The following is a 23901-nucleotide window of genomic DNA, read 5'->3' on the forward strand; positions in this document are numbered from 1 at the left end:
CGCAGATCTATAAATAAGATAAAAAGTATTAAAGAAAATGGAAGTAAAAATCACAAGCATTTCCAATTTGAAAAATTCTATATTGGTTTTTTTTTGTTTATTATCATTCATATATATTCAATTAATCCAGTAATAGAAATTGTTTAAATGAATTTTTAGCAAAAAATAATAATTAATAATAAAATGGGTTTTATTTTTTCAATTCCACGTGTCTTTCGTGGGAGGATGCTTATTATTATCATAAAAAAAATCATTCAATGAATCGTGTTCCTTTAACCATAATCCATTCTAGGAAGAAGAAAATTCATTCTTTATTATTATATACTCATAAGAAAATTAACGTCGATAAAGAAATAAAAAAAACGTGATGCAATTTCTGTTCTGCATTAACCGAATTCAACGGCATTGTCTTCGGAGCTGTAAAAGGAAAAAAATGAAAATTTATTAAAAATTAACTCATTTAGAAAATATAATTAATCTCTTACATATCTCCGTATTTCCAAATGCCAATATGAGACTTGCGAGCCTGTTGTTCTGCTTCCTTATACTCATTAACCTGAAAAGATATTAACATGATCAGCAAACTTTGATTTCAGGAAATTAAAATTTTAATCCTAGGATTAACATTTAAATCCCAGGATTTAAAATGTAACTTAATTAATGTTTTGCAGCTAGTATTCGTCATAAGCCATTATATAGCTTAATTCGAGTTTTCATACAAAATAATCTACCACAATTTGAACAAATTTGTCATATAACAGTTATTTTATGCAAATTCTGCCTTGAAAATGTGGCAACAAGTCATTGACAATAATTAGGTAACTTACAAATTTGGCGAATTTTCTGCCTGGACGCTTCTCAACAATGATGAAACCATCTTGCACTAATCCCTTGCCAAGATCAGCCTTTGATACGGGGTCGTATAAAGTAGCATGTGCTATTTCAGTGCTGCATGGTATTAATAAAAATAGAAACAGTTATAAGTATTATTCAAAATCAATCGAATTATTCAATTTATGCTTACGTGAATTCAACATTCAAATTGACAGTTTTGTTCAAAACGTCATGAGCGAATGTTTTATAAGCTTCGATTTTATCCTCTTCGTCTGGCGGAAGGACAGCCCATGCGAGTGCATATTCGCGGGCAAAAGCACTGTCAGATGTAAAGGCAGGTGGAAGATAAGCGAGGCGGGTTAATGGAACGGTCTAGAGATTGAGATAAAACATGATAATTATTAGTAAGCATATCAATTAAATGGAAAAGTTTGTAGAAATAAGGAGCAATTGATAAGAATTCAAGTATTAGCACTCAAAATTCTACTCAAGCAATCTATTCAGCATCGTCAATTGGCTCAAACATTTGGAAATTTCATTACAAAAAAACTTTGTAACTTCCTTACCCAAACATTCAAACCTAACGAAGCCTTAAATGAATAAATACCCTTTCAAATTCTTATAAGAATGCAATGAATTAATTACAAGCTTGCTCTTCAATTCCGTAATTACTGTTGCAAGAGTGTGACTACGAACACATTTGTGAATTAAATCAAATGCGAACTTAAGGAAACTTGCTTATTAGACATAAAAAAAATGATTATTTTTGCTTACCTCAGTATTACCATAATCAATGTATTTGATGGTAGCTTGATGTTTATCAACTTTAAGGACTTTAGCACGATACCATTCTTCATCTTCTGAGAATTTTGCGGCACATAAATCGTCTCTCTTGGGAGTAAATGATCCAGAAACTGGTGGAGATGCTTTGAAGTCTTGACGCAATTTTGTCATAAGTTGTTCCAATTTTGGTCCACTCTCTGTGCTTTGAGCATAGAAGCGTAATTCAGGTGTAACTTCCGTAATGACAACTTTCTCTAATTTCATTTTTCGTTCGACGGGAGCTTTTTCTTCAAACTTCTCTGGAATTCCATCGTCAGCGTCTTGAGCCTTAGGTTCTTCAGCAACTGGTTCGACCCAGTTTGCCCAAATGTTCTTCTTTGCTGCCTTAGCTTGATCTTCAGCAGTCTTTAATGCACGATGATGTTCAGACTTTTCAGCAGTAAAATGGACTGTTGCAAGACCTTCTTCAACAAGAGCAACAGAAAGATTGACATTATTTTCAAGCCATAACCATCCAATAACAGAATTTCCAGCTTTATCGACAGTATCGCAATGAACGCTAACGTCTCTTTGCAAGATACGATCTTTAACAAAGGCATAAGCTTCATCACCGAATGGATCACCAGGTGTGGCATTTTTGCCTTCAATAGCAGGACGTGATGAACGTGGGCAGGTAATTCCAGCAAGAAGGAATGTTACTAAGCATGATTCTTTAGGAATAAATAATCGGAAACGTGATCCGCTTGCAACAAATTCTACGACTGCTTCTGTTCTCAAAGCACGTTGCCATGATGGCAAATATTGATGCTTAATGCGAGCTGATTCAGGAGATGTTGTCAAATCATTAATTCGGTGTACTGGAACATCCTTCTTGGCAAATACACCCTTTTGTGTCTTAGTAGCTTGAGCTTCAGCTGCCATTAAGTCATCATACTTTGATGATCGTTGATCATCATCCTACAATTATCGAAAATTGTTAGCAAAGGAATTTTATTGGAAATAATTATATTTGTTTACCTGACGATAGCGAATAACAGTTGCTAAACCTTTGCTAACCAAAGCTTCGGCAACATTGGATCCACCAACGGAAACAGTGTAGCAGAACTTTTCTGGGAAGTTATCGCGAGCAGGAGAGACATAGTCGAGTGTACATTTTACACTCTTTCCAATAAGCTTCTTACGAAGGAATTCACGGGCTTCAAATAACCATGGAACATCAAAGAGTGGTCTTCCCGATTTATTTGATTGAACTGGCTTGGCTTCTTCACCTTCACCAGTGACCTTTCCAGCTTCTCTTGGTGGTCGAATGCTTGACAAGAATACTTTCTTGATTTGTCCATTCGACAATTTGACACTAATGGCATCACCATTATGAATTTCAACAACATTACCGGTAAAGTCTTTTTCCTTTCCACTAAATTGTGCAGTTGGTGGTTGGTAGTCTTTCCAAAGGCGTACGCGATTATTTTTAGCTTGTCGCTCAGCAGCACGCAATTTATCAACACCTATTAAACAGAGTAAGTACAAAATGTGTAAACATCAATACATCCATAATCTAGTTCATATAATTCATGAACTAATTTAGTAACGCACTTTCCTCTAATAGAAATGTTTTAAATTATAACGGTAAAAAGCCATTTAAAAATTAACGGTAAAGAAATGTTTAAATAAAAAAGGACAGACGGACAAAGTGTAACAAAAAACTGTTTTTCTATTAGAGGAAAATTTTGTTAAAATTTTTAAAATGTAAGAAGGGTGAAATAGTGATTATTACAAAAGTAAATAATTAATAATCACTTTAGAAACGACTAATATAATCTAGCATCATCGACCCCATTAAAAAGACATTATTAATCTTCTCAATGATTTTTTGAGACGCATATGCATATATTGTCTTATATAGTCTTCAGGATTAAGGAATAAAGTAAGCAAACTTACCGCTCTTCATGAATGCCATGCTCCAATCAACGCACTTGGCAAAACCTTCACGGAGGAGAGCTTCAGCGATATTTCCTTTCGGGTACAAGATTGTTCCAACAAAGTTGAGATTATTGTTGGATTCAAGTACGATCTCAACATCACGTTGTAATAAGCGGGATTCAACAAAGAAACGTGCTTCCTCAGCATAAGGAACAACAACAGATGGATCAGGTTTTCCATCACTATCTAAACGGAAGCCTGGACAACGAATTCCACTTATCATAAGTGTAACATATTGGAAGCCCGGTAAAAGGAAAGCACGAACGGTTGAACCGTCTCTAACATGTTCAATAATTGCCCTTACAGGTTTTCCTGCTTGCAAATCAACGAAGGAACGGGGGTTTTCAATTTGCCAAACAACGCTTCTAGCGACAGGTGTTGTTGATCCATAACGTCCCTTGCCTTGAGCTTTAGCTTGATCTTCAAGTTCGATCAAACGTTGCAATTCTGGTGTGCTTCTTACGCCTTCACGACGAACTTGTAATAAGCCCTCAGAAACAGCTAGTTCCGTAATGTTTGTTAAGTTGTTTGGATCTTTTCCGAGGAAAATGACTCCATAATCGCGGGTTGCATTCGGCTTTCTTTCACATTGGAAGTAAACTTCCTCGCCAACAAGCATTTGACGAAGGAATTCTCTTGCTTCCCATGCCCATGGTTCGTCTTTTGAACTTTCGTCAGCTGGACTGTAATATAAGTTTTTTATGAATTAAAAGCTGAACATGATCCAAATTATCAATATTATGGTGAATTTAGAATTTAAAAGTAAGGCATAGTTTAAAAAAATAGTTTTGCAGACACTGTATCTAATATATGTGAAATTGTATTACGCCCAATCGTTCCATTTTCGGACTAAAACTATATGTAGTGAAAGGAATAATAAATAACTGAATGTTTGGACATTTTATGCTCTTTTTAGTTGCTCCTAAGCTGACTTGATTATTTTCTACAGAATTTTCCTACTCAAAGTCATTCAATGACTCATAAATTGTTTTGGGAAGGTTGATTTTATTTCTTTTAAGGTATTTCTGAACCCAAAATCACCATTATTGTGAGAAAATTTAATTTAATTTTCAACTTACTTTGCTGGACGACGTGCAAGTTTTGGAGCAATTACATTGCTAAAGTTGATTTGCTTCTCTGCGGGAGGTCCATTTTTGGGTTGTCCACGGATGATTACTGAATCACCAGATAGAACCTATAATATAAATATAAAAAATTGTTTAATAAACATCCGATATGAAACATTGTAATTTTTCAAGCGATAACTGGACGCGAAATCAAAGTTAGGTAAAGCAATGAGTGGAGATGATGTTGGAACACGTATAAATTATCAAGTCAGAAAGGGAGATAGAAAGAGGAGGAAAAAGTATGTAGCATGCAGAGCAACTTTACATTTTCTTATGTATGTGTGTAGTAAGTATTGACTTGAAACTTTGTTTTATGTACACTTATACTTTCGTTATTGCGGTTACTGTTTCACTAATATTACATGGCCGTACTTTCTTTATGATCAATTTTTTTCCTTCTTATTTTCTCTCTGCCAAGTCTGTAACCTGACAAGCAGAGTCAACGATTCAAAATTTTAAGCCATTCCCTTTTTCATGCCATGTGTCTAAATATTTTTTTTCCCCTTTTTTTGTAAGGTTTCCAGATCACCATCCATCTTTAGATTATTATTATTCGGTCTTCTTTTTTTTTCGTTTGTCAAACTTATTATCTGAACATTATCAAACGATAAGAAATGAAAAGTTGAAAAACTAATAGATTCATGTAATAGATTGGCCTTTTAGGAACTGGATTAATGAGCTAAATATTTAAAAATGCCGATAGAAAGATCAGAAGATATTCGTATGTTAGTCAAATGACGAGGTCAATGACTGAAAAATCACTAAAAATTGCCGAAAACGAAATAATTATTTTCTTAAAATAACCATATTATGGATTTGGGAAAGGTTTAAGTCAAGTCTGGATGATAGAAAATGTAAATTTAATGATAAATTGGAAAAAGTTTTATGGAAAAAACATGTTTCGGTCGAATTTCATTTGTTGAGTTGGCATGAGTGTATGTATATGAGAATTTGGAAATAACCAAAAAGTACACTTTAGCAATTTTCTTAAAACTTACTTGCTTTACGATTCCTTTTTTTAGCGGAAGTGTGGCAGGTGCTTGCGAAGCTGCACTCATATTTGATCTTGAATTGATAACTCTTTATCTAACAACTAAATTCACACTAATTCTTTTTTAAAAGATCATCAAATAAAATGATGAAGACACACTCGATACACCCAAAACACCCAAACGTCTGCTATAATGCCCAAATTATCGAATATGCTTAACTACACATCAAATTTATATTTTTACACATCAACTGATTTCTTTCACTTTTTATCCGTTTATGCTTCCAACACTTATGTTTCGATTATGATTTGATTTTTTTGGGATTATTTTAATTAAATTGTATCCTAAAATTTCACTTTTATCACAATTAGCTTTTTAATATTCACTATATAATTTCACTTTTATGTTATTTTTGAGTTATCCTGAAGATAAATTAATTTTAATTAACTTGCATAGTAAGATTGCATTCAGCATGTACTGATATTAAATGCTTAAGTGTCAATTGACTTGAACATACAGCTGATTTTTACATCTACTTACCGATTGCCTAACGAATTATATTTGATGTTTTCCTTCAAACAGATCTAGGCTGTTAATGGATTGCTTGTCTGTACAGGCTATTTAATTATTCTATAAAATTGCGTGCTGAATACCGCGATAACCTAAAAATGTTTATTTTACTCAAAAAGTTAGAAATAAATAATTAATTCATGCTATTAAACCTTTATATGAGTATATTTTGAGGCTGGTAATGTTAATTTAACATTAAATTCTCTAAATACAATTTATTTCAATAAATTTGAAAAATTTTGACCTGGTTTTAAGTATTTTGACTCAATGAATTCAGTAAAAAAAATATTTTGTTTTTTGATCATAGCATTCAAATTTTTGATGACCAGTACAATTTCAAATTTTATAAATTCGTTATTATAGCTTATTGACAGGGATGTTTATTTATGTCTGACTGGCTTTTGTTTACTTAATACTTATCATTTCTGTATTAAAATAAGCTGAATTAATATAATTGGAACAATTTTTTTCGGCAGAACTTAAACGTGATTATGAAAATGCATTGACATAAGAACTGATTTGTACCATAAATTTACGTGACATTACAAGTTTAAAAAAATTGCAACAAGTCACTGAAATAAAAGTAATTCAACACAAGCAGTTATTAAATTTTTATATTTTTAATGGATGTTTTTATTTCCAGCATTTTGTAATTCGTTCTTAACAAAAAATGATTCTTTTATCATTTACTTCTTTGCTCCTGGTGTATTTTCTGAAGCTTCAGCGGCGTCCTTGGCAGCCTTTGCGCGTTTACCAGCTGTACGGGCAGCAATACGTGCACAATGGATTGCATTGAAGGCAGAGAATTTCTTTTCGTCTTCTGTGATTGAACGGAATTCAATTGATGGTTTGGTTCTAACAATTGGCATGATTGGTCCAGCTAATTGTGTGGCCAATTTGCGTTCTTCCTCGCTAGCTTCACCCTTGCGCAATTTCAAATTCTTCTTGTTTTCATGAACTGGGAAGAGGATGAGTTTGTTTTGATATTCCTTTAGACGTTGAACATTTTCTTGTCTTGATTCAACTGACTTGTTGCGACGACGGTGATCGACTGAAATTCCAACTGTTCTTGCGAATCCAGCTGTAAGTCCTGCGGCCTAAAATAATCATAAAAATCATCAATTATTATGAAATTTAAAAATTATGACTGCTAAATTACCTTCAATTCAGCTAAGGTGAATCCACGTCCGATACGTTGCTTTGTGTGGTAACGGATTGATGGACATCTGACGATTGGACGAAGAGGTCCCTTTGCAGGTCTTGGGAAAGCAGCTTTAGCTTTTGTAACACGGTTTTGACGACGACGGTGTTTTCTGGCTGGCTGATTGAACCAAGTTCTGACAAATCGTTGCCACCACTTGTGGAAGTGGGCATTTGGAATCATACGATTACCTCTCATCTTGAATTAGAATTTTGCCTAAAATTGAAGAAATTCCATAAATTAATATCAACTGATCTCAAACATCAACATAACCTCTTAAATCAGTGAAACTATTTTCTTGAAAATCAAATTAATTCTGCATATTAATGACTTTCAAGGCATCATAATGTATTACAATCCATAATTAGAATAATATTAAAATTAATTTAATTATGTTAACCGTATAAGAAACACGCAAGTAAGGAAATCGTTCTTAGAATGTTTATGCACAAAAATATTCGTGTTCACAGCAATTAATTTAATTTTTCTAAGTAATAACTCATTTATCCAGGAATGTTTAATGGATTTTCGATAGATATCACATTTTGCAATAAGTTGCAACCAATTTCACTGACCAAAAAGGCTGATTTACTAGTTAAATTAATTAAAATATTCTTACTTTAAACTCGCTGAGCAAAATTTGATGGGAAAAAGAAAGAGAAAAGGCAACATGCGTCGAAATACAATATTTCGCACCCCTTCGACAGTAAAAATTCAAATTTTATTTTTTCGTTATTTCTGCTTTATTCAAAAATTTTCATTATTAATTAAATATAATTTACTTTTTCTTCGATAGACGTTTGAGATGATCACGAAGATCGTCAGTTAGACCTCCTAATCCAATTGATGTAAAGAAATTGATCGAAAAACGGCTGTCACGTGGATTATCTTTTGGAAATATACCAGCAAAGTATTCTTGAAGCGTTGGATCTTGCAATCGTGCATTTAACTTCTTAATTCCCATGAATTCAGCAAGTTCTTGGAACAAAATTTTAATAAAAACTCGACTTGAACTTGTTGTATCGTCTTCATTGAGTTTTATGCAATCTAATGCATTCCATCCAATAGAATCTGAGTGAAGGAGATGTGAGAAGAACTTTGCAACATTTCTGAGTCGATTTGTGTCCAATCGATGTGTTGTCTCAAACACATGCTTGAAAATTTCCTCAAACTTTTCAATATATGTCTTATTGATGGTACAGAAACGTTGTGCTAGTAATCCATAAAACTTCTCATATGTTCGCTGTTCAGCACAACAATCCAAGAACATGTGACACAATTCACCTTCTTGTCCAGGTTTTAATTCCATTTTCATCAATTTATGAGCACATTCCTCAAAATCCAAACTTGAATGGATTGTCAAATAGATTGTACGTCTCAATGCAATCAAATTTGTCTCTGTATTATCAATAATTTCCATTTTCTTCTTTTCCTCCTCTTCGTCATCGCTGTCAGAGCCACTTGAACTACCTGATTCTCCATCACTGCTAGATTCGCTGTCACTTCCCAAAAGCTCCTTACACAACGCGTTATATTTGTCCTCATTCGCCTGATATTCAGGATCAAACTTGAAAACATCTGGAAAAGATTAGAATAAATCCAGAGATTAAGTATGGATTAAAAATTAATCTAAGTCTAGTAATACTTACTCAGAATGTCCTGTGTCTCAGTTGCATCCTCCAACATAATCAGATGTGTAAATTGATCATCTTCTTCTACCAGTTCCAATTGTTCGATTACAGGAATATGATCCTTGAATCCGTCCTTTCGAATTTGAAAAACGACTTCTATCATGTATTGGACACGCTTTTCTAATTTTCCTTCGTGGAGGATGTTTTTAAGCATTTCAAAAATAGCATGGACACCTTTTCCTGACACTTCGCTCAACTTCTGGCCACATTCTTTAAGAAATGCAATAGCGACTTCGACGGAATCATCAGTTGGTGTTTCGACAAGCAATGTGAGGATTTCTAATGCAAGAATTTCGTGTGCAACTCTTTGATTCACAAGATGAGCTATGAATTTGGAGGCAGTTACGCAAATTGTCTTATCGTTTCGTCGGAATCCTCTTCGAAATGTGACAACTAAACGTTTTAAAAGTAATTCTCCAATATTTGGGAATTTAGAATTGATGATAGCCATGAGACCTGCATAAACGTGTGTAAATGTTGGTGAAGCTGCCTGTGCCTGAATGATTGAACGACACAATAATCCTCGTCCACGAACAATATTTTCTTTAAGTAACTCGCGAGTTACAATACCGATATTATCGACATTGACTTTATTGATGAAACCATGAATTGACTTCTTTAAAGCTTCCCATGATATTCTTTGATAAGCTTCTGATGATTTGTCTGTTATTTCCGCTTGCATCATTCTCAATTTTGCAGGTGGGATATAAGCTAAAAATTTAAAATATTTTAATTAGATTGGTACAAATAAAAATTAATTAAAGCATTTACCTCCTCCAGTTCTTGTCATCAAATTAATATCCTTTTTGGGCTTTTCTGGCTGTTTTTGTTCTTCATTTCGGGGTTTTGGTGACGACCTGTTGTCATTTCGTCGGTCATCATCTCTGGATCTTGAATTTCCTGTATTATAATAGCTTGTGTATCTTGGCTTATAATAATCATCTCGTCTACGATCATTACTACGTGATCTATATCTTCTGTTATCTGGACTCTTGCTATATCTTGATCTCTCTTTTCTGGATGTTTTTCTGTCGTCAGAATCATTACTGTATCTTTTTCTGGATATTTTATTATCGTCCGAATCACTGCTGCTTGACGATGATGATGACGACCGTTTCTTATATTTCTTTTTGTCCTTTGAATCAACTTTCTGTACATGTGATTTTAATGATTTCTTTTTATCCACGGAACTATCAGATGAATAATCTGAGGACGAAACTGAATGTTTACGTTTGCTTTGTTTTTCATCTTTACTGTCACGTCTTGACGATTTATCTCCTTTTGATGATGTTTCTCTTGTTTCTCTCTTCTCAACGTCTGCCATAATATGTAATAATGTTCTTTCTATGGATTATTAAAGTGTAATAAAGCAGAATTTATAACTTTTTAGAATTATAAACGATTTGTAAATAATGAGTGCGTTCAGTAACAAAATTTCACTTTTTTAAAAACTTTACTAAACACACTCAAAGTTTTACAAATCAAAACAATCATTGATTTATTTTGAAAAATTGCTTAAATACATTAATGAGGTATTTTGACAATCCTTACGAAGATTACAATGGAGGAGAAGCGAAAATTGATAAGGATAAAATATTTCAATTAATCGAGAAATATGTCAATCAAATATTACACAATAAAAACTACAAAGACGGAGATGTTTGGATTTATATTGGTAATAATTTAATTCATTAATAGCTAATTTATCTAATATTGACTGACATTTCTTTATAACAGGAACATCCGGACTAGCTTACATGTTTTTAAAACTCCATCAATCAGAAGCATCAAAAGTATTCCCGAATTCATTGCAGCATGCCAAAAAGTATATTGATCATGCGAAAAAGTACATCTCAAGAAAGGATCAAGATGCAGCTAGTTTTCTGTGTGGAAATGCGGGAATCTTTGCAGTATCATCGATTATAAATTATGAGATGAAAAACTTTTGTGGTTTTAATGACGACAAAAAGCAATTTTTGGCAGGATACCAAATATGCAGAAGAATTGTATACAATAGTTATGGATCTGATGAAATTCTCTTTGGACGTGCTGGATATTTGAGTGCCATTTATTGGATGAATCAAAATTCTCAACAATCAGAAAAAATCAATGACATTATTACTGATATATGTAATGTCATGATCGAATCAGGATTTGATTATTCAAATAGAAATGATTTAAGCTTTCCATTAATGTACGAGTGTTATGGAGATAGATATTTGGGAGCTGCCCATGGAATTTGCTCAATACTTCATATGCTACTTGAGTCGCCAATATTTGATGGAAGCTTAGAACAACTTAATGATAGCCAAAAAGCAATTAAAACTTGCATTGACATGTATTTGGAGACTCAGTCAGAGGATGGAAATTTCCCGTGTGTGATTGAAGATGCCGAAAAGAAGGATGAACATACATTAGTACATTGGTGTCATGGTGGACCTGGTTCCATTTACCTATTTGGTAAAGCTTACCTCATTTTCAAAGAACAGAAATATTTAGATTCAGCCATTAAGATTGGAGAATTAGTTTGGGTAAAAGGATTATTAAAGAAAGGACCTGGACTTTGTCATGGAGTAGCTGGAAATGGATATGTCTTCCTCATACTTTATAGACTTACTAATGATCAGAAATATTTGTATCGTGCCAATTGTTTTGCTGATTTCCTTACTAATGAACTATTTGTCAAAAAAGCTCGCAATCCTGATCATCCATTGAGTTTGTTTGAAGGTGTTGCTGGAACTGTTTGCTACCTATTAGATCTCTTGGAACCAGAAAAGGCTTCTTTCCCATTTATGGATATTTTCGATCGTAAATTTTAAACTCTCTTTAGCATTTATTTAATTTATTTATTGATCTCAAAACTATACAACGTCTCTCGTATAAACAGGTCCTTGATAATGCTCCGGATGTTGATTCTTTCGATGTGAAAGCATATTAGAATGATTTCGGCTGTTGAATATAAATATTTAGTAGACTAAAGTTAATAAATATATAATCTAGTTCCCTTACAAAGTTCGCGGACAAAATGAACACTCGTATAGTTCCTCTAGTGTATGCACAGAAGCTTCATGATCTTTCAAGTTTCTCGAAGTTTTAAAACGTTTTTCACAAAATCTTAAAATGAATAGCATTTGAAAGTGATTTTAAATAAAGTTTAAGTTATTTAATGAATTACCTGCACTGAAAATTTCTTTCTAATTCGTGGACATAACGGATATGTCCTTTAAGAGCTTTTAAATTTGGTGACTTTTTTCCACAGTAATGGCATGTATTGTTTAGTGACTCAGTCGCATGATTTTTAACATGCCGTTGGAATACTCGAATATCGGCAATATAATGTCCACAAATCTCACATTGATATCTATCGCCAGGCTTTCTAGTATGGATTCGCATGTGCTCTTCTAATGATGACCTTTTCTTGAACGTCTTTGAACAAATCTCACAAATAACTTGATCGCCACCTTCATGAGTATATTTTAGATGATGCTGGAGACGCAAGTTGTTAACGAAAATTTTTGAACAGTCCTCGAAATGGCATTTGAATGATGGAACCACTTTCTCATAAATATGAACGTTCTGAAGATGATTCCTTACTTGGAACTATAAAGGATAAGGTAATTAATGTTTTTAACACCATATATGCATGACATACCTTCTTAGCAAAAGTTTTAGGACATTTATCACATTGCTGAAAATTTCAAAATACTCAAAATAATTACAGTAACTTAAAGTCATATCCACTGGAACTTACGAAGAGCTTTAAAGTCTCGTGAGATATCATATGTCTTGCTAAACATTGTTTAGAGCTAAACGTTTTTGTGCACAGCTGACATGGAAAACTAACATTATAATGGGAGTTCAGATGTGTCAGCAGTCTGTATCTTTTTATAAACTTCTTTCCACAGCATACTAAATATCCTTTAATTCCTTTGTGTGATTTTTTGAAATGAGATTTTGCGTTCGTAAAGTTATCTAGTTCAACTGAACATAAATCGCATGACATATTGACAGTTTCTCTAATTCTCTCGTCATCATAGCTTTGTTGGTCATTGGAATCATCTTTAGATAAGTGAACTTTTTCCTTCTGGATCTTTTGTTTGGCAGGTCTATCTGATTTTCTCTCTTTCGGTTCTTTTTCAGTAGTTTCGGGTGGTTCCTCCTTTATTGATTCGTAAAATGGTTCCTCTATGTCCTCAGACTGTAAAGTGTCAATTTCTCGTTCTTCCTTAATTTTAATGTGAATTATATTCTTTGCGGACTCATGATTTTCATATATTCTTGCATAAAATTCATGGAATGTCTTCAGGTTTTGCCAGCATTTCATACATATTGTTCCATCCTGTGATTTCTGAGAGATAAAAAGCCACTAGTCAATAAAAATAAATTAAATAATTTAATTAGTTACATTTATGAATGAAAGATGCAACGAAATCAAGTCATCTACAGTTCTATCTAAAACTAGTGTATTCTTAATGTTAATATTGTTATCACTAGTTAATATATCAAAGCACACAGCACATAATTCCATAATTAACTATTATTTATTTACTAAATTTTAATGTTTACATTCTAATTTGCTTGTGTAAAATACGTTGAGAAAATTTTTGAAAAAATCAGACTAAAAAAGTGCGGGAAAACTTTAGGTCGATTTGGACATTTATTTTGATAGTTAAATTATAGTTTTATTCACTCAACGTAACTAAATAAGCGATACAAACATTAGTATGTGGTTCTAAATTGCTAAGTTAGCATATTCTTCTTTTTGTTTAACTGTCAATTAGAAATCAAATTCAGCTCGTTTCCTCAGAAATTTTTAAATTTTTCTAAAATATTTCCCAACTGAAATTAACGGTTTGTAAATTTAATTACTAATTACTTGCACTTCCTGTCATAAAATTGCATATTAGCATAGCTTAAAAATATATTAGCAAGTTATAATTAAGGTACGACAAAAGAAAAACTAATTTACAAATTACATGCTCATGAGAGCAAAAAGCTTTTGTTTACAAAAAATTATTCAAGCTTTTGAGATGTGTGCATTTAACACATTTTGCTTTTAGTTCATTCTTTTACATATCTTCGCTGGAAATAGACGTAGGAAAAAATAGTTTAGTGATTGTAAAGTTAATTCAACCGGAAAGGTAAGTTTCATTGATTTTTTTTGGTAATTAGTGTAACCAGCTCAGAATAGTGTGTTGAAATTTAGCAAGTAGATATTGGAACTGCTATGATCCTTTCCTTTAAATTGTCTATTTTGGCTAGATCCTTTAAATTAATCAATTTTCATTCTAGTTAGCAATAATAAGGTCCTTCAAATTTCCATACATAATGAAGATCCTAGAAGTTAAATTTTCATTTTTTCAATGATTGATCACTGGATCTACTAAAAAGAATTTAATAGATTTTTAGAAAGGAAAGTACAGCATATAAAATATTACTGTCAGATGTCTTCTTGTTTTAGAATTATTCAAACCGGTTTAAATTCTCTTTTCTAGATTATTTTAAGTCTATTTATACATTTTTCTCACTTGATTGCATTAAAATCATTACTAAGCATTAATAAGCAAAATGTTGATGAGTTGTGCTTCAATTAGTTTTGTTTTCTTTTCAGAATGGAAGTGAATTTTACAATAAATGAACGTAAATATACAGGTATGCTTAGTATTTACAATGTCATATTTCGCTTCATTACTTCCAACTTACCAAATTACATAATCTATTGTCTAAATATTATTTCACAGTTTCTCCATCAACTGTGCCTTTGGATACAACACTTAATAGCTTCATACGTAATCATGCGAAGTTGACCGGCACAAAATTCATGTGTTTGGAAGGCGGCTGTGGTGCTTGTATTGTGACGTTAAGTGGAAGACATCCAGTAACGAAAGAGAAACTTTCATGGGCTGTTAATTCATGTCTTCAAAATGTGTATTCATGTCATGAATTGGATGTTACGACTGTTGAAGGAATTGGAAGCAAAAAGGAAGGAATACATAAAATTCAAAAGAGTTTAGCAGATTTTAATGGAACTCAATGTGGATACTGCTCTCCTGGAATGGTTATGAATATGTATTCATTGATGGAATCAAAGAACGGAAAAGTTACCATGGAAGAGATCGAGAATTCATTTGGCGGGAACATCTGTAGATGCACAGGTTATCGTCCAATCCTTGATGCTTTCAAAACTTTAGCATCTGATGCCAATGAAAATAATCAAGAAATTTGCAATGACATTGAAGATTGGCATTTAGTTAAGATTTGTTCTAAAACTGGATCTGCTTGTGAAGGAAGCTGCAAAGTTGGAACGTCTAAGCAGAAAGAAATTAGTAAGCCGTTAATCTTTAATGATGACAGAATGTGGTACAGAGTATTTACAACAGAAGAAGTTCTCAAAGTATTTGGAGAAATTGGAGACAAACCTTACATGCTTGTTGCTGGTAATACAGCACATGGTGTCTATCGTCGATCACCCGATTTAAAAGTTTTTATTGATATTTCAAATGTTGAGGAACTGCGAAGCTACAAAATTAATCAAAATTCATTGGAACTTGGTGCAAATATGACGTTGTCTGAATGTATGAAAGTATTCTCTAAGCTTGCTGATGAGAATACGAGTTTCTCGTATCTTCACGAAGTCGTGAGACATATTGATTTGATTGCAAATGTGCCGGTAAGGGATAATGGAACTTTGGCTGGTAATCTGATGATAAAGAATCAACACCATGAATTTCCATCAGATATTTTTCTCCTATTTGAGACTCTAGGAGCAGTACTAACCATCGCTACTGCTTCAAGCTGGTCATTTTCACTTTTTGGAAATACAACAGATCTAAGTGCAAAGAACTTTATTTCAACAAATATGCAAAAGAAATTGCTGACCAAAATAACACTTCCAGCTTATGACTCAAAAAAATTTGTTTTTGGTTCATATAAAATCATGCCAAGAGCTCAAAATGCTCATGCTTATGTGAACGCTGCTTTTTTAATGGAAATAACCGACAAAAAAGTTGTTTCAGCAAAAATTTGTTTTGGCGGAATCAATCCAAACTTTATTCATGCTGAAAAGACTGAAACATTTTTGACCGGTGAAAATTTATTTGATAATCAAAGCTTGCAAAACGCATTGAGAATTTTAAATGACGAAATAAAGCCTGACTGGGTTCTTCCTGATGCATCACCTGAATATAGAAAGAACTTGGCATTGAGCCTTTTCTATAAATTTGTGCTAAATATTGCTCCAAATGAAAGTGTGTCTGAAAAATTTAAAAGTGGTGGACAGAACCTTAAAAGAGGCTTATCAACAGGAACTCAAACTTTTGATACTTATGAGAAGAATTGGCCTTTAACAAAAAACATTCCGAAAATTGAAGCAGACGTTCAATGCACTGGTGAAGCTAAATACATTAACGACTTTCCAAAAATGCCAAATGAATTGTATGCTGCTTTTGTAACTGCTAAGAATGTTCATGGAGTAATTGCAAATATTGATCCTAGTGATGCTCTTGTAAGTAAAGTACATATTAACACAAAATTTACATCTTTAACTTTTAATTTTTAAAATTCCTCAGAAATTTCCAGGTGTTGTTGCATTTTATTCAGCTAAAGACATTCCTGGAAGTAACAACTTTATGCCTCTCAAAATGGAACCGAGCACAGAAATAGAAGAAATATTCTGTGCAACTCAAATTCGATTCCATAATCAACCTATCGGTGTTATTGTAGCTGAAAGCTCTCAACTAGCCAATAGAGCTTCGGAACTCGTGAAAGTGTCTTATCAGCAAAGTGGTATGTCAGAATTATTAATCGTATTGCTTCCTTGATATTATTATATTTCATTGCTTAGAAAACACCAAAAAAATCATCGTAACATTGAAGGATGTAATAGATAAGGCTCCTGAGAGAATCGAGTCGAAACCAGAACATTCAAGACAAAGATTAGTCGAATCAAACATTGAAGGCGAGCATAAAATAAGTGGAAGATTCGAAATGGAAAATCAGTATCATTTTACAATGGAAACTCAGACATGCTTGTGTATTCCCATTGAAGATGGAATGGATGTTTACTCTGCAACTCAGTGGATGGATGCTACACAAATGGCAATATCTGAAATGCTTAAAGTTCCCAACAATCAAATTAATATGTATGTTCGACGACTTGGTGGAGCTTATGGGGGTAAAATCTCTAGAGGAAATCAAATTGCTTGTGCTTGTGCACTTGCTGCACATTTATTGAATAGACCTATTCGATTTGTAATGAGATTAGAAGCAAATATGAACATAATTGGAAAACGATATGCTTGCATTAACTTCTATGACATAAAAGTTGACGATAATGGAAAAATTCATGAGCTGAATACAGCATATACAGAAGACTATGGTTGTTCAAAGAATGAATCTCGTAAGTGTTGAATGCATTTCATGTTAAGCTCTTTTATGACTTTTGTTAATTATTAGCACTTCCTATGGCAACTGCATGTATACAAAACTGTTATGATCATCAGCATTTTAAAATTGATGCAAGAGTTGCAGTCACTGATGCCCCAGCTAATACTTGGTGTCGTGCACCAGGAACTGTTGAAGGTATTGGAATAATTGAGAATATAATGGAACACATTGCATATACGGTTAAAAAGGATCCATTTAATGTGAGAATGGCTAATATTCCTGCAAATAGTCCCATGAGAAATTACATGACTGATTTTGCAAAATCGACAGGTAGGCTAATATCACTCTTAATACGCACAGCTTGATAATTTATTCATAATCTAGACTATCACAACAGACGTAAGGAAATTGATGATTTTAATTCGAAAAATCGTTGGCGAAAAAGAGGCATAGGAATAGTGGCTATGAAATATCCAATGGAATACTTTGGAGTCATGAATGGTTTGGTTTCAATTTATCATGGAGATGGAAGCGTTTCAGTTTCAGTAGGTGGAATCGAGATGGGTCAAGGATTATTTACAAAAGTAGCACAAACGGCTGCATTTAAACTAGGAATTCCACTAGAAAAGATTCAAATCAAACCATCAAATACCCTTGTTGCTCCTAATTCAATCGTTACAGGTGGAAGTTTGGGAAGTGAAGTAGCTTGTTATGCAGTAGCAAAAGCATGTGAAATTTTGAATGAAAGATTAAAACCCATAAAAGATAAAGATCGTAATGCCGACTGGGGAAAGATTATTGATGATGCATACAATAGTAACGTTTATCTTCAAGCTACTTACATGTACAAATCAACTGATGTCAAGAGCTATGATATATGGGGCACATCATGTGCTGAAGTTGAAGTTGATATACTGACTGGAAACATTCTAATAAACCGAGTTGATATTATGGAAGATGTTGGTGAAAGTTTAAGTCCTGGAATTGATGTTGGACAGGTTGAAGGTGGTTTTGTTATGGGACTTGGATATTGGCTTACAGAGAGTTTGGTATATGATCGCATTACAGGAGAATTGTTGACAAATCGTTCATGGAACTATAAACCTCCAGGCGCGAAAGACATTCCAATCGATTTTAGAATTAACTTCTTAAAAAAATCTTCAAATCCATTTGGTGTGCTTAGATCCAAAGGTAAGTTAATTAATTGATTATGTCATAATTGGTCAACTTTATTTACATATTTTACAGCTACTGGAGAACCAAGTACAGCTATGGCAGTTGTAGTACTCTGTGCACTTCATCATGCACTGGATTCAGCACGTAAAGATGCAGGAACTGTTGGAAATGGTTATCAATTTAAATTAGGTGCTCCAACAACAGTTGAATCAACATTTTTGGCTGCTGACACCAGTTTTGATCAATTCTTACTTAATTAGAACTAACTACATTGTTCTATTGTAAAAATAATAATTCAATAATAAGATTTATCACATAAAATTTCTGTTTATTCTCTTATTGAGTGATAAGCTTTTTAAACAAACACTTCTCTCAATAGAAACTATATAAATGCAACAAGTGCATAAAATTAATCACTCAGTCTCTCGCGTGTGTTTAGTCGGAACAGTCAGTGCAAATTTAAGTGAATATTGTGACGATCAAGGATAGATAAAAAGTAAAGTGTAATTAAGTAATGTTTTACTTAACGTGATCAGTTTTTACTGCATGATAAATAATAAAAAAATGATTTAACTTCTAAGCCTAAAATTCAATTTTTCATATTCGCAGTGTCATTAGAATTTTAAGTTAAAGATAGCACACAGTACTTAACTAGTAACAATCGCGTTTTTACGAACATATCATTAAATTGATTAAATCAACATTATTAATTTATTAAGTAATATAATTTTGGTCATTTGTCATTCCGCTCTGAGTTCCGCCCCTTCTACACTAAATTTGAACTGTCAATTAATCCCAATAATATCTAGTAATCTATAAATTAATTGATAATCTTCCTAGCGGGAAGTTCCCACCATGCTTGAAGGGGTTTTATTCTAGTACCACAATATTTACACGATGTACTTGAAAAATTAAATAAGAATCAAAAATTGTACATAGGTACTCAATTTTTCTTATCTTTGATATATAAATTAGAGTCTACAACTAGATGAACTATAAATGAAAATTGCCTGTGACGATAAGTGTTTGATAATTAAGCATTCTTATTTAATAATTTTAGAATGGAAGTACGATTTTCTATAAACGGGTGTGAATACAATGGTGTGTTAATATTATTTCTTTTGAAAAATTAAAATAATTAATTATTTGATTATTGATAGTTTCTCCATCGACTGTCCATTTGGATACAACACTAAACAGCTTCATACGCAATCATGCGAAGCTGACCGGTACAAAATTTATGTGTTTGGAAGGCGGCTGTGGAGCTTGTATTGTAACATTGTGTGGAATACATCCAGTTACTAAAGAAAAACATTCATGGGCTGTTAATTCATGTCTTCAAAATGTATATTCCTGTCATGGACTTGAAATTACAACTGTGGAAGGAATAGGAAGCAAAAGGGAAGGCATGCATAAGATCCAAAAACGATTAGCGAATCTTAATGGAACACAATGTGGATATTGTTCACCTGGAATGGTTATGAATATGTATTCGTTGATGGAATCAAAAGATAACCAGGTTACAATGAAAGACGTAGAAAATTCATTCGGTGGAAACATTTGTAGATGTACAGGTTATCGTCCAATTCTTGATGCCTTTAAATCATTGGCAGTAGATGCAAGCAAAGAACTACTGAATTCGTGTAGTGACATAGAAGACTGCAATCAAACTACAAATTGTCCAAAAACCGGCATGATTTGTAATAAAAGTTGCAAATCGCAAACAGAACAGATAAAAATTTTCACTTTTGATGACAGAATGTGGTACAGAGTATTTACAACAACAGAAGTTCTCAAAATATTTGGAGAAATTGGAGACAAACCTTACATGCTCGTTGCTGGTAATACAGCACATGGTGTCTACCGTCGATCACCCGATTTAAAAGTTTTCATTGACATTTCAAATGTTGAGGAATTGAGAAGCTATAAAATTAATCAAAATTCATTGGAACTTGGTGCAAATATGACGTTGTCTGAATGTATGAAAGTATTCTCCAAGATTGCCGATGAAAATGCGAGTTTTTCTTATCTTCACGAAGTCGTGAGTCATTTTGACTTGATTGCAAATGTGCCGGTAAGAGATAATGGAACTTTGGCTGGTAATCTGATGATTAAGAATCAACACAATGAATTTCCATCAGATATTTTTCTCCTTTTTGAAACAATCGGAGCCGTTTTCAAAGTCGTAAATAGTTTTGAATCATGTTTAAAAGAAATTACTGATGTTGATCCAAAGAGATTCATAGCAACAAACATGCATAAAAAGCTTTTGACGAAAATCATATTACCGGCGTATGATCCATCCAAATTTGTCTTTCGATCGTTCAAAATCATGCCGAGAGCTCAAAATGCTCATGCTTATGTGAACGCTGGATTTTTACTGGAAATGAATCAGACAAAAGTCATTTCAGCTAAGATCTGTTTCGGTGGAATTAATCCAAATTTCATTCATGCTGAAAAGACAGAAAAGTTTTTGGTCGGACAAGATTTATTCAAAAATGAAACTCTACAACAAGCTTTGAGTACACTGAGTGACGAGATTAATCCTGATTGGGTTCTTCCTGATGCATCACCAGAATATAGAAAGAACTTAGCACTCAGTCTATTTTATAAATTTGTTCTGAATATTGCTCCAAATGAAAAAGTTTCAGACAGTTTCAGAAGTGGAGGTGAAATCCTCAAAAGAGGTTTATCATCAGGAACTCAAACTTTTGATACTTATGAGCAGAATTGGCCAATTACCAAAAATATTCCGAAAATTGAAGCAGATGTTCAATGCACTGGTGAAGCTAAATACGTCAATGATTTCCCCAAAGTATCAAATGAGTTGCATGCTGCATTTGTGACTGCTAAGATTGTCCATAAAATTATTAAAAGTATCGATGCTAGTGAAGCGCTTGTAAGTAATTATTAATCTTTTCAAACCATTTTACTAAAGTATTTAAATTGTAGAAAATTCCGGATGTTGTTGCATTTTATTCAGCCAAAGATATTCCTGGCAACAATGATGCTTTGCCTTATACAGCCATGCCTGATTCTGAGATGGAAGAAATATTTTGTCAATCTCAAGTGCGTTTTTATAATCAGCCTGTTGGTATCATAGTTGCTGAAAGCTTTGAAGCAGCTAATCGAGCATCAGAGCTGGTAAAAATCACTTATGAAGATAATGGTATGTACTATATATTTCTATGCATAATCTGGTATTAATATTGGCATCAATTTCAAATTCACTAGATCAAGATAAGCATAAACGAGTAATAGCTACGTTAAGAGATGTCATTGATCAAGCTCCTGAGAGAATCGAATTAAAGCCTGGAAGTTCTAGCCAAAGATTAGTCGAATCAAGCATTGAAGGCAAGCATAAAATAAGCGGACGATTTGAAATGGAAAATCAGTATCATTTTACAATGGAAACACAGACATGCTTATGTATTCCCATTGAAGATGGATTGGATGTTTATTCTGCAACTCAATGGATGGATGCTACACAAATTGCAATATCAGACATGCTGAAAATTCCAAATAATCACATCAATATGTATGTACGAAGACTTGGAGGTGGTTTTGGGTCTAAAATTTCGAGAGCAAATCAAGTCGCTTGTGCTTGTGCACTTGCTGCACATTTATTGAACAGACCGGTTCGATTTGTAATGAGCTTAGAAGCAAATATGAATATAATTGGAAAACGAAATGCATGCATTAACTTTTACGATGTAAAAGTTGATGATGATGGCAAAATCCATGAACTCAATGCAGCATATACAGAAGATTACGGATGTTTCAAGAACGAATCACCTCTTGATATATCTACAGGATTAATGAAAAATTGTTACGATCATAGACATTTTCAAATTGATGCAAGCATTGCAGTTACAGATGTTGCTTCAAATAGTTGGTGTCGAGCACCTGGAACTGTTGAAGGAATTGGAATGATTGAGAATATTATGGAGCACATTGCTTTTAGTGTCGGCAAAGATCCATTTGATGTTAGAATGGCTAATATACCAGATGATAGCCCAATGAAGGAATATATGCTTGATTTCGCTAAGTCAACAGACTATCAGCAAAGACGTAACGAGATTGACGATTTTAATTCAAGAAATCGATGGCGAAAGAGAGGCATAGGAATTGTTCCTCTAAAGTATCCACTGAACTTCTTTGGTACAAAACATGCGATGGTTTCAATTTATCATGGTGATGGAAGCGTTTCAGTTGCAGTAGGTGGAATTGAGATGGGTCAAGGATTGAATACAAAAGTAGCACAAACAGTTGCACTCACTTTGGGAATTCCATTAGATAAGATTCAAATTAAACCATCAAACAGCTTCTCATCTCCAAATGCGATTGTGACAGGTGGAAGTCAAGGAAGTGAAGTGTCATGCTTTGCCGTAGCAAAAGCGTGTGAAATTTTGAATGAAAGATTAAAACCCATAAAAGCTAAAAATCCAAACAATGAATGGTCAGAAACAATTGCTGAGGCACATAATAGTAATGTTGATCTTGTTGGAACTTATATGTACAAATCAACAGATTTAGAATCGTATAACATTTGGGCTGCTTCTTGTGCTGAAGTTGAAGTTGATGTATTGACTGGAAACATCCTAATAAACCGAGTGGACATTATGGAAGATGTTGGTGAAAGTTTGAGTCCAGGAATTGATATTGGACAGATTGAAGGTGGTTTTGTTATGGGACTTGGATATTGGCTTACAGAGAGTTTGGTATATGATCGCATTACCGGAGAATTGTTGACAAATCGTTCATGGAACTACAAGCCTCCAGGCGCAAAAGATATTCCAATTGATTTCCGAATTAACTTCTTGAAAAAGTCTTCAAATCCATTCGGTGTGCTTAGATCCAAAGGTAACCTTATTTATTTACTCTGTCATAATTGCTTAATTATCTAAATATTTTACAGCAACGGGAGAACCAAGTACAGCGATGGCAGTTGTAGTACTGTGTGCACTTCATCATGCACTAGATTCAGCACGTAAAGATGCAGGAACTATTGGAAATGGTTATCAATTTAAATTAGGTGCTCCAACCACAGTTGAATCCACATTTTTGGCTTCTGACACAAGTTTTGAACAATTCTTACTTGAATGAATGTTAAATAAATATTTATGGTGCTGGAAAATAAAAAGTTAAATAATGAGCTATAA

General features: G+C 33.4%; 6 protein-coding genes across 8 annotated transcripts; 3 read left to right on the forward strand and 3 right to left on the reverse strand.

The window, feature by feature from the left end:
- Positions 1–59: 59 nt before the first annotated feature.
- Positions 60–5909, reverse strand: Tudor-SN (Staphylococcal nuclease domain-containing protein 1). The gene is made up of 9 exons (XM_070643356.1): positions 5723–5909; positions 4677–4792; positions 3556–4280; positions 2635–3122; positions 1609–2574; positions 1025–1206; positions 828–948; positions 486–556; positions 60–417 (listed from the first exon to the last, which is right to left on the reverse strand). The coding sequence occupies exons 1-9, from the start codon at positions 5780–5782 to the stop codon at positions 387–389; spliced, it is 2760 nt and encodes a 919-aa protein (XP_070499457.1). The 5' UTR covers positions 5783–5909; the 3' UTR covers positions 60–386.
- A 1063-nt stretch (positions 5910–6972) lies between these two features.
- On the reverse strand, positions 6973–10517 carry LOC139092783 (pre-mRNA-splicing factor CWC22 homolog). Its single transcript, XM_070643317.1, has 6 exons — positions 9950–10517; positions 9137–9889; positions 8270–9065; positions 8107–8116; positions 7446–7685; positions 6973–7383 (listed from the first exon to the last, which is right to left on the reverse strand). The coding sequence occupies exons 1-6, from the start codon at positions 10500–10502 to the stop codon at positions 6973–6975; spliced, it is 2763 nt and encodes a 920-aa protein (XP_070499418.1). The 5' UTR covers positions 10503–10517.
- A 115-nt stretch (positions 10518–10632) lies between these two features.
- On the forward strand, positions 10633–12349 carry LOC139092822 (lanC-like protein 3 homolog). Of its 2 annotated transcripts, XM_070643359.1 has the most exons (3): positions 10633–10853; positions 10916–11986; positions 12066–12349. In XM_070643359.1, the coding sequence occupies exons 1-3, from the start codon at positions 10706–10708 to the stop codon at positions 12071–12073; spliced, it is 1227 nt and encodes a 408-aa protein (XP_070499460.1). In that variant the 5' UTR covers positions 10633–10705; the 3' UTR covers positions 12074–12349. The 2 variants fall into 2 exon arrangements, with proteins under 2 accessions (XP_070499460.1, XP_070499459.1); XM_070643358.1 differs by having other exon boundaries at positions 10916–12349.
- On the reverse strand, positions 12004–13723 carry LOC139092821 (zinc finger protein OZF-like). Its single transcript, XM_070643357.1, has 6 exons — positions 13584–13723; positions 12930–13526; positions 12831–12866; positions 12354–12778; positions 12188–12292; positions 12004–12127 (listed from the first exon to the last, which is right to left on the reverse strand). Exons 1-6 carry the CDS (start codon positions 13704–13706, stop codon positions 12040–12042), a joined length of 1374 nt encoding a protein of 457 aa, XP_070499458.1. The 5' UTR covers positions 13707–13723; the 3' UTR covers positions 12004–12039.
- A 1198-nt stretch (positions 13724–14921) lies between these two features.
- LOC139092601 (uncharacterized) lies at positions 14922–19024 on the forward strand. Its single transcript, XM_070643074.1, has 6 exons — positions 14922–16682; positions 16747–16963; positions 17022–17576; positions 17633–17893; positions 17948–18754; positions 18812–19024. The coding sequence occupies exons 1-6, from the start codon at positions 15000–15002 to the stop codon at positions 18997–18999; spliced, it is 3711 nt and encodes a 1236-aa protein (XP_070499175.1). The 5' UTR covers positions 14922–14999; the 3' UTR covers positions 19000–19024.
- A 139-nt stretch (positions 19025–19163) lies between these two features.
- On the forward strand, positions 19164–23901 carry LOC139092600 (uncharacterized). Of its 2 annotated transcripts, none has more exons than XM_070643072.1 (6): positions 19164–19235; positions 19800–19840; positions 19900–21638; positions 21692–21908; positions 21974–23602; positions 23658–23901. In XM_070643072.1, the coding sequence occupies exons 2-6, from the start codon at positions 19801–19803 to the stop codon at positions 23843–23845; spliced, it is 3813 nt and encodes a 1270-aa protein (XP_070499173.1). In that variant the 5' UTR covers positions 19164–19235; position 19800; the 3' UTR covers positions 23846–23901. The 2 variants fall into 2 exon arrangements, with proteins under 2 accessions (XP_070499173.1, XP_070499174.1); XM_070643073.1 differs by lacking the exon at positions 19164–19235 and adding an exon at positions 19608–19678.

Source organism: Chironomus tepperi, unplaced genomic scaffold, assembly GCF_022539635.2.
Source record: "Chironomus tepperi strain 1889 unplaced genomic scaffold, CSIRO-AGI_Ctep_v1 contig_309, whole genome shotgun sequence".
Classification (NCBI taxonomy): domain Eukaryota; kingdom Metazoa; phylum Arthropoda; class Insecta; order Diptera; family Chironomidae; genus Chironomus; species Chironomus tepperi.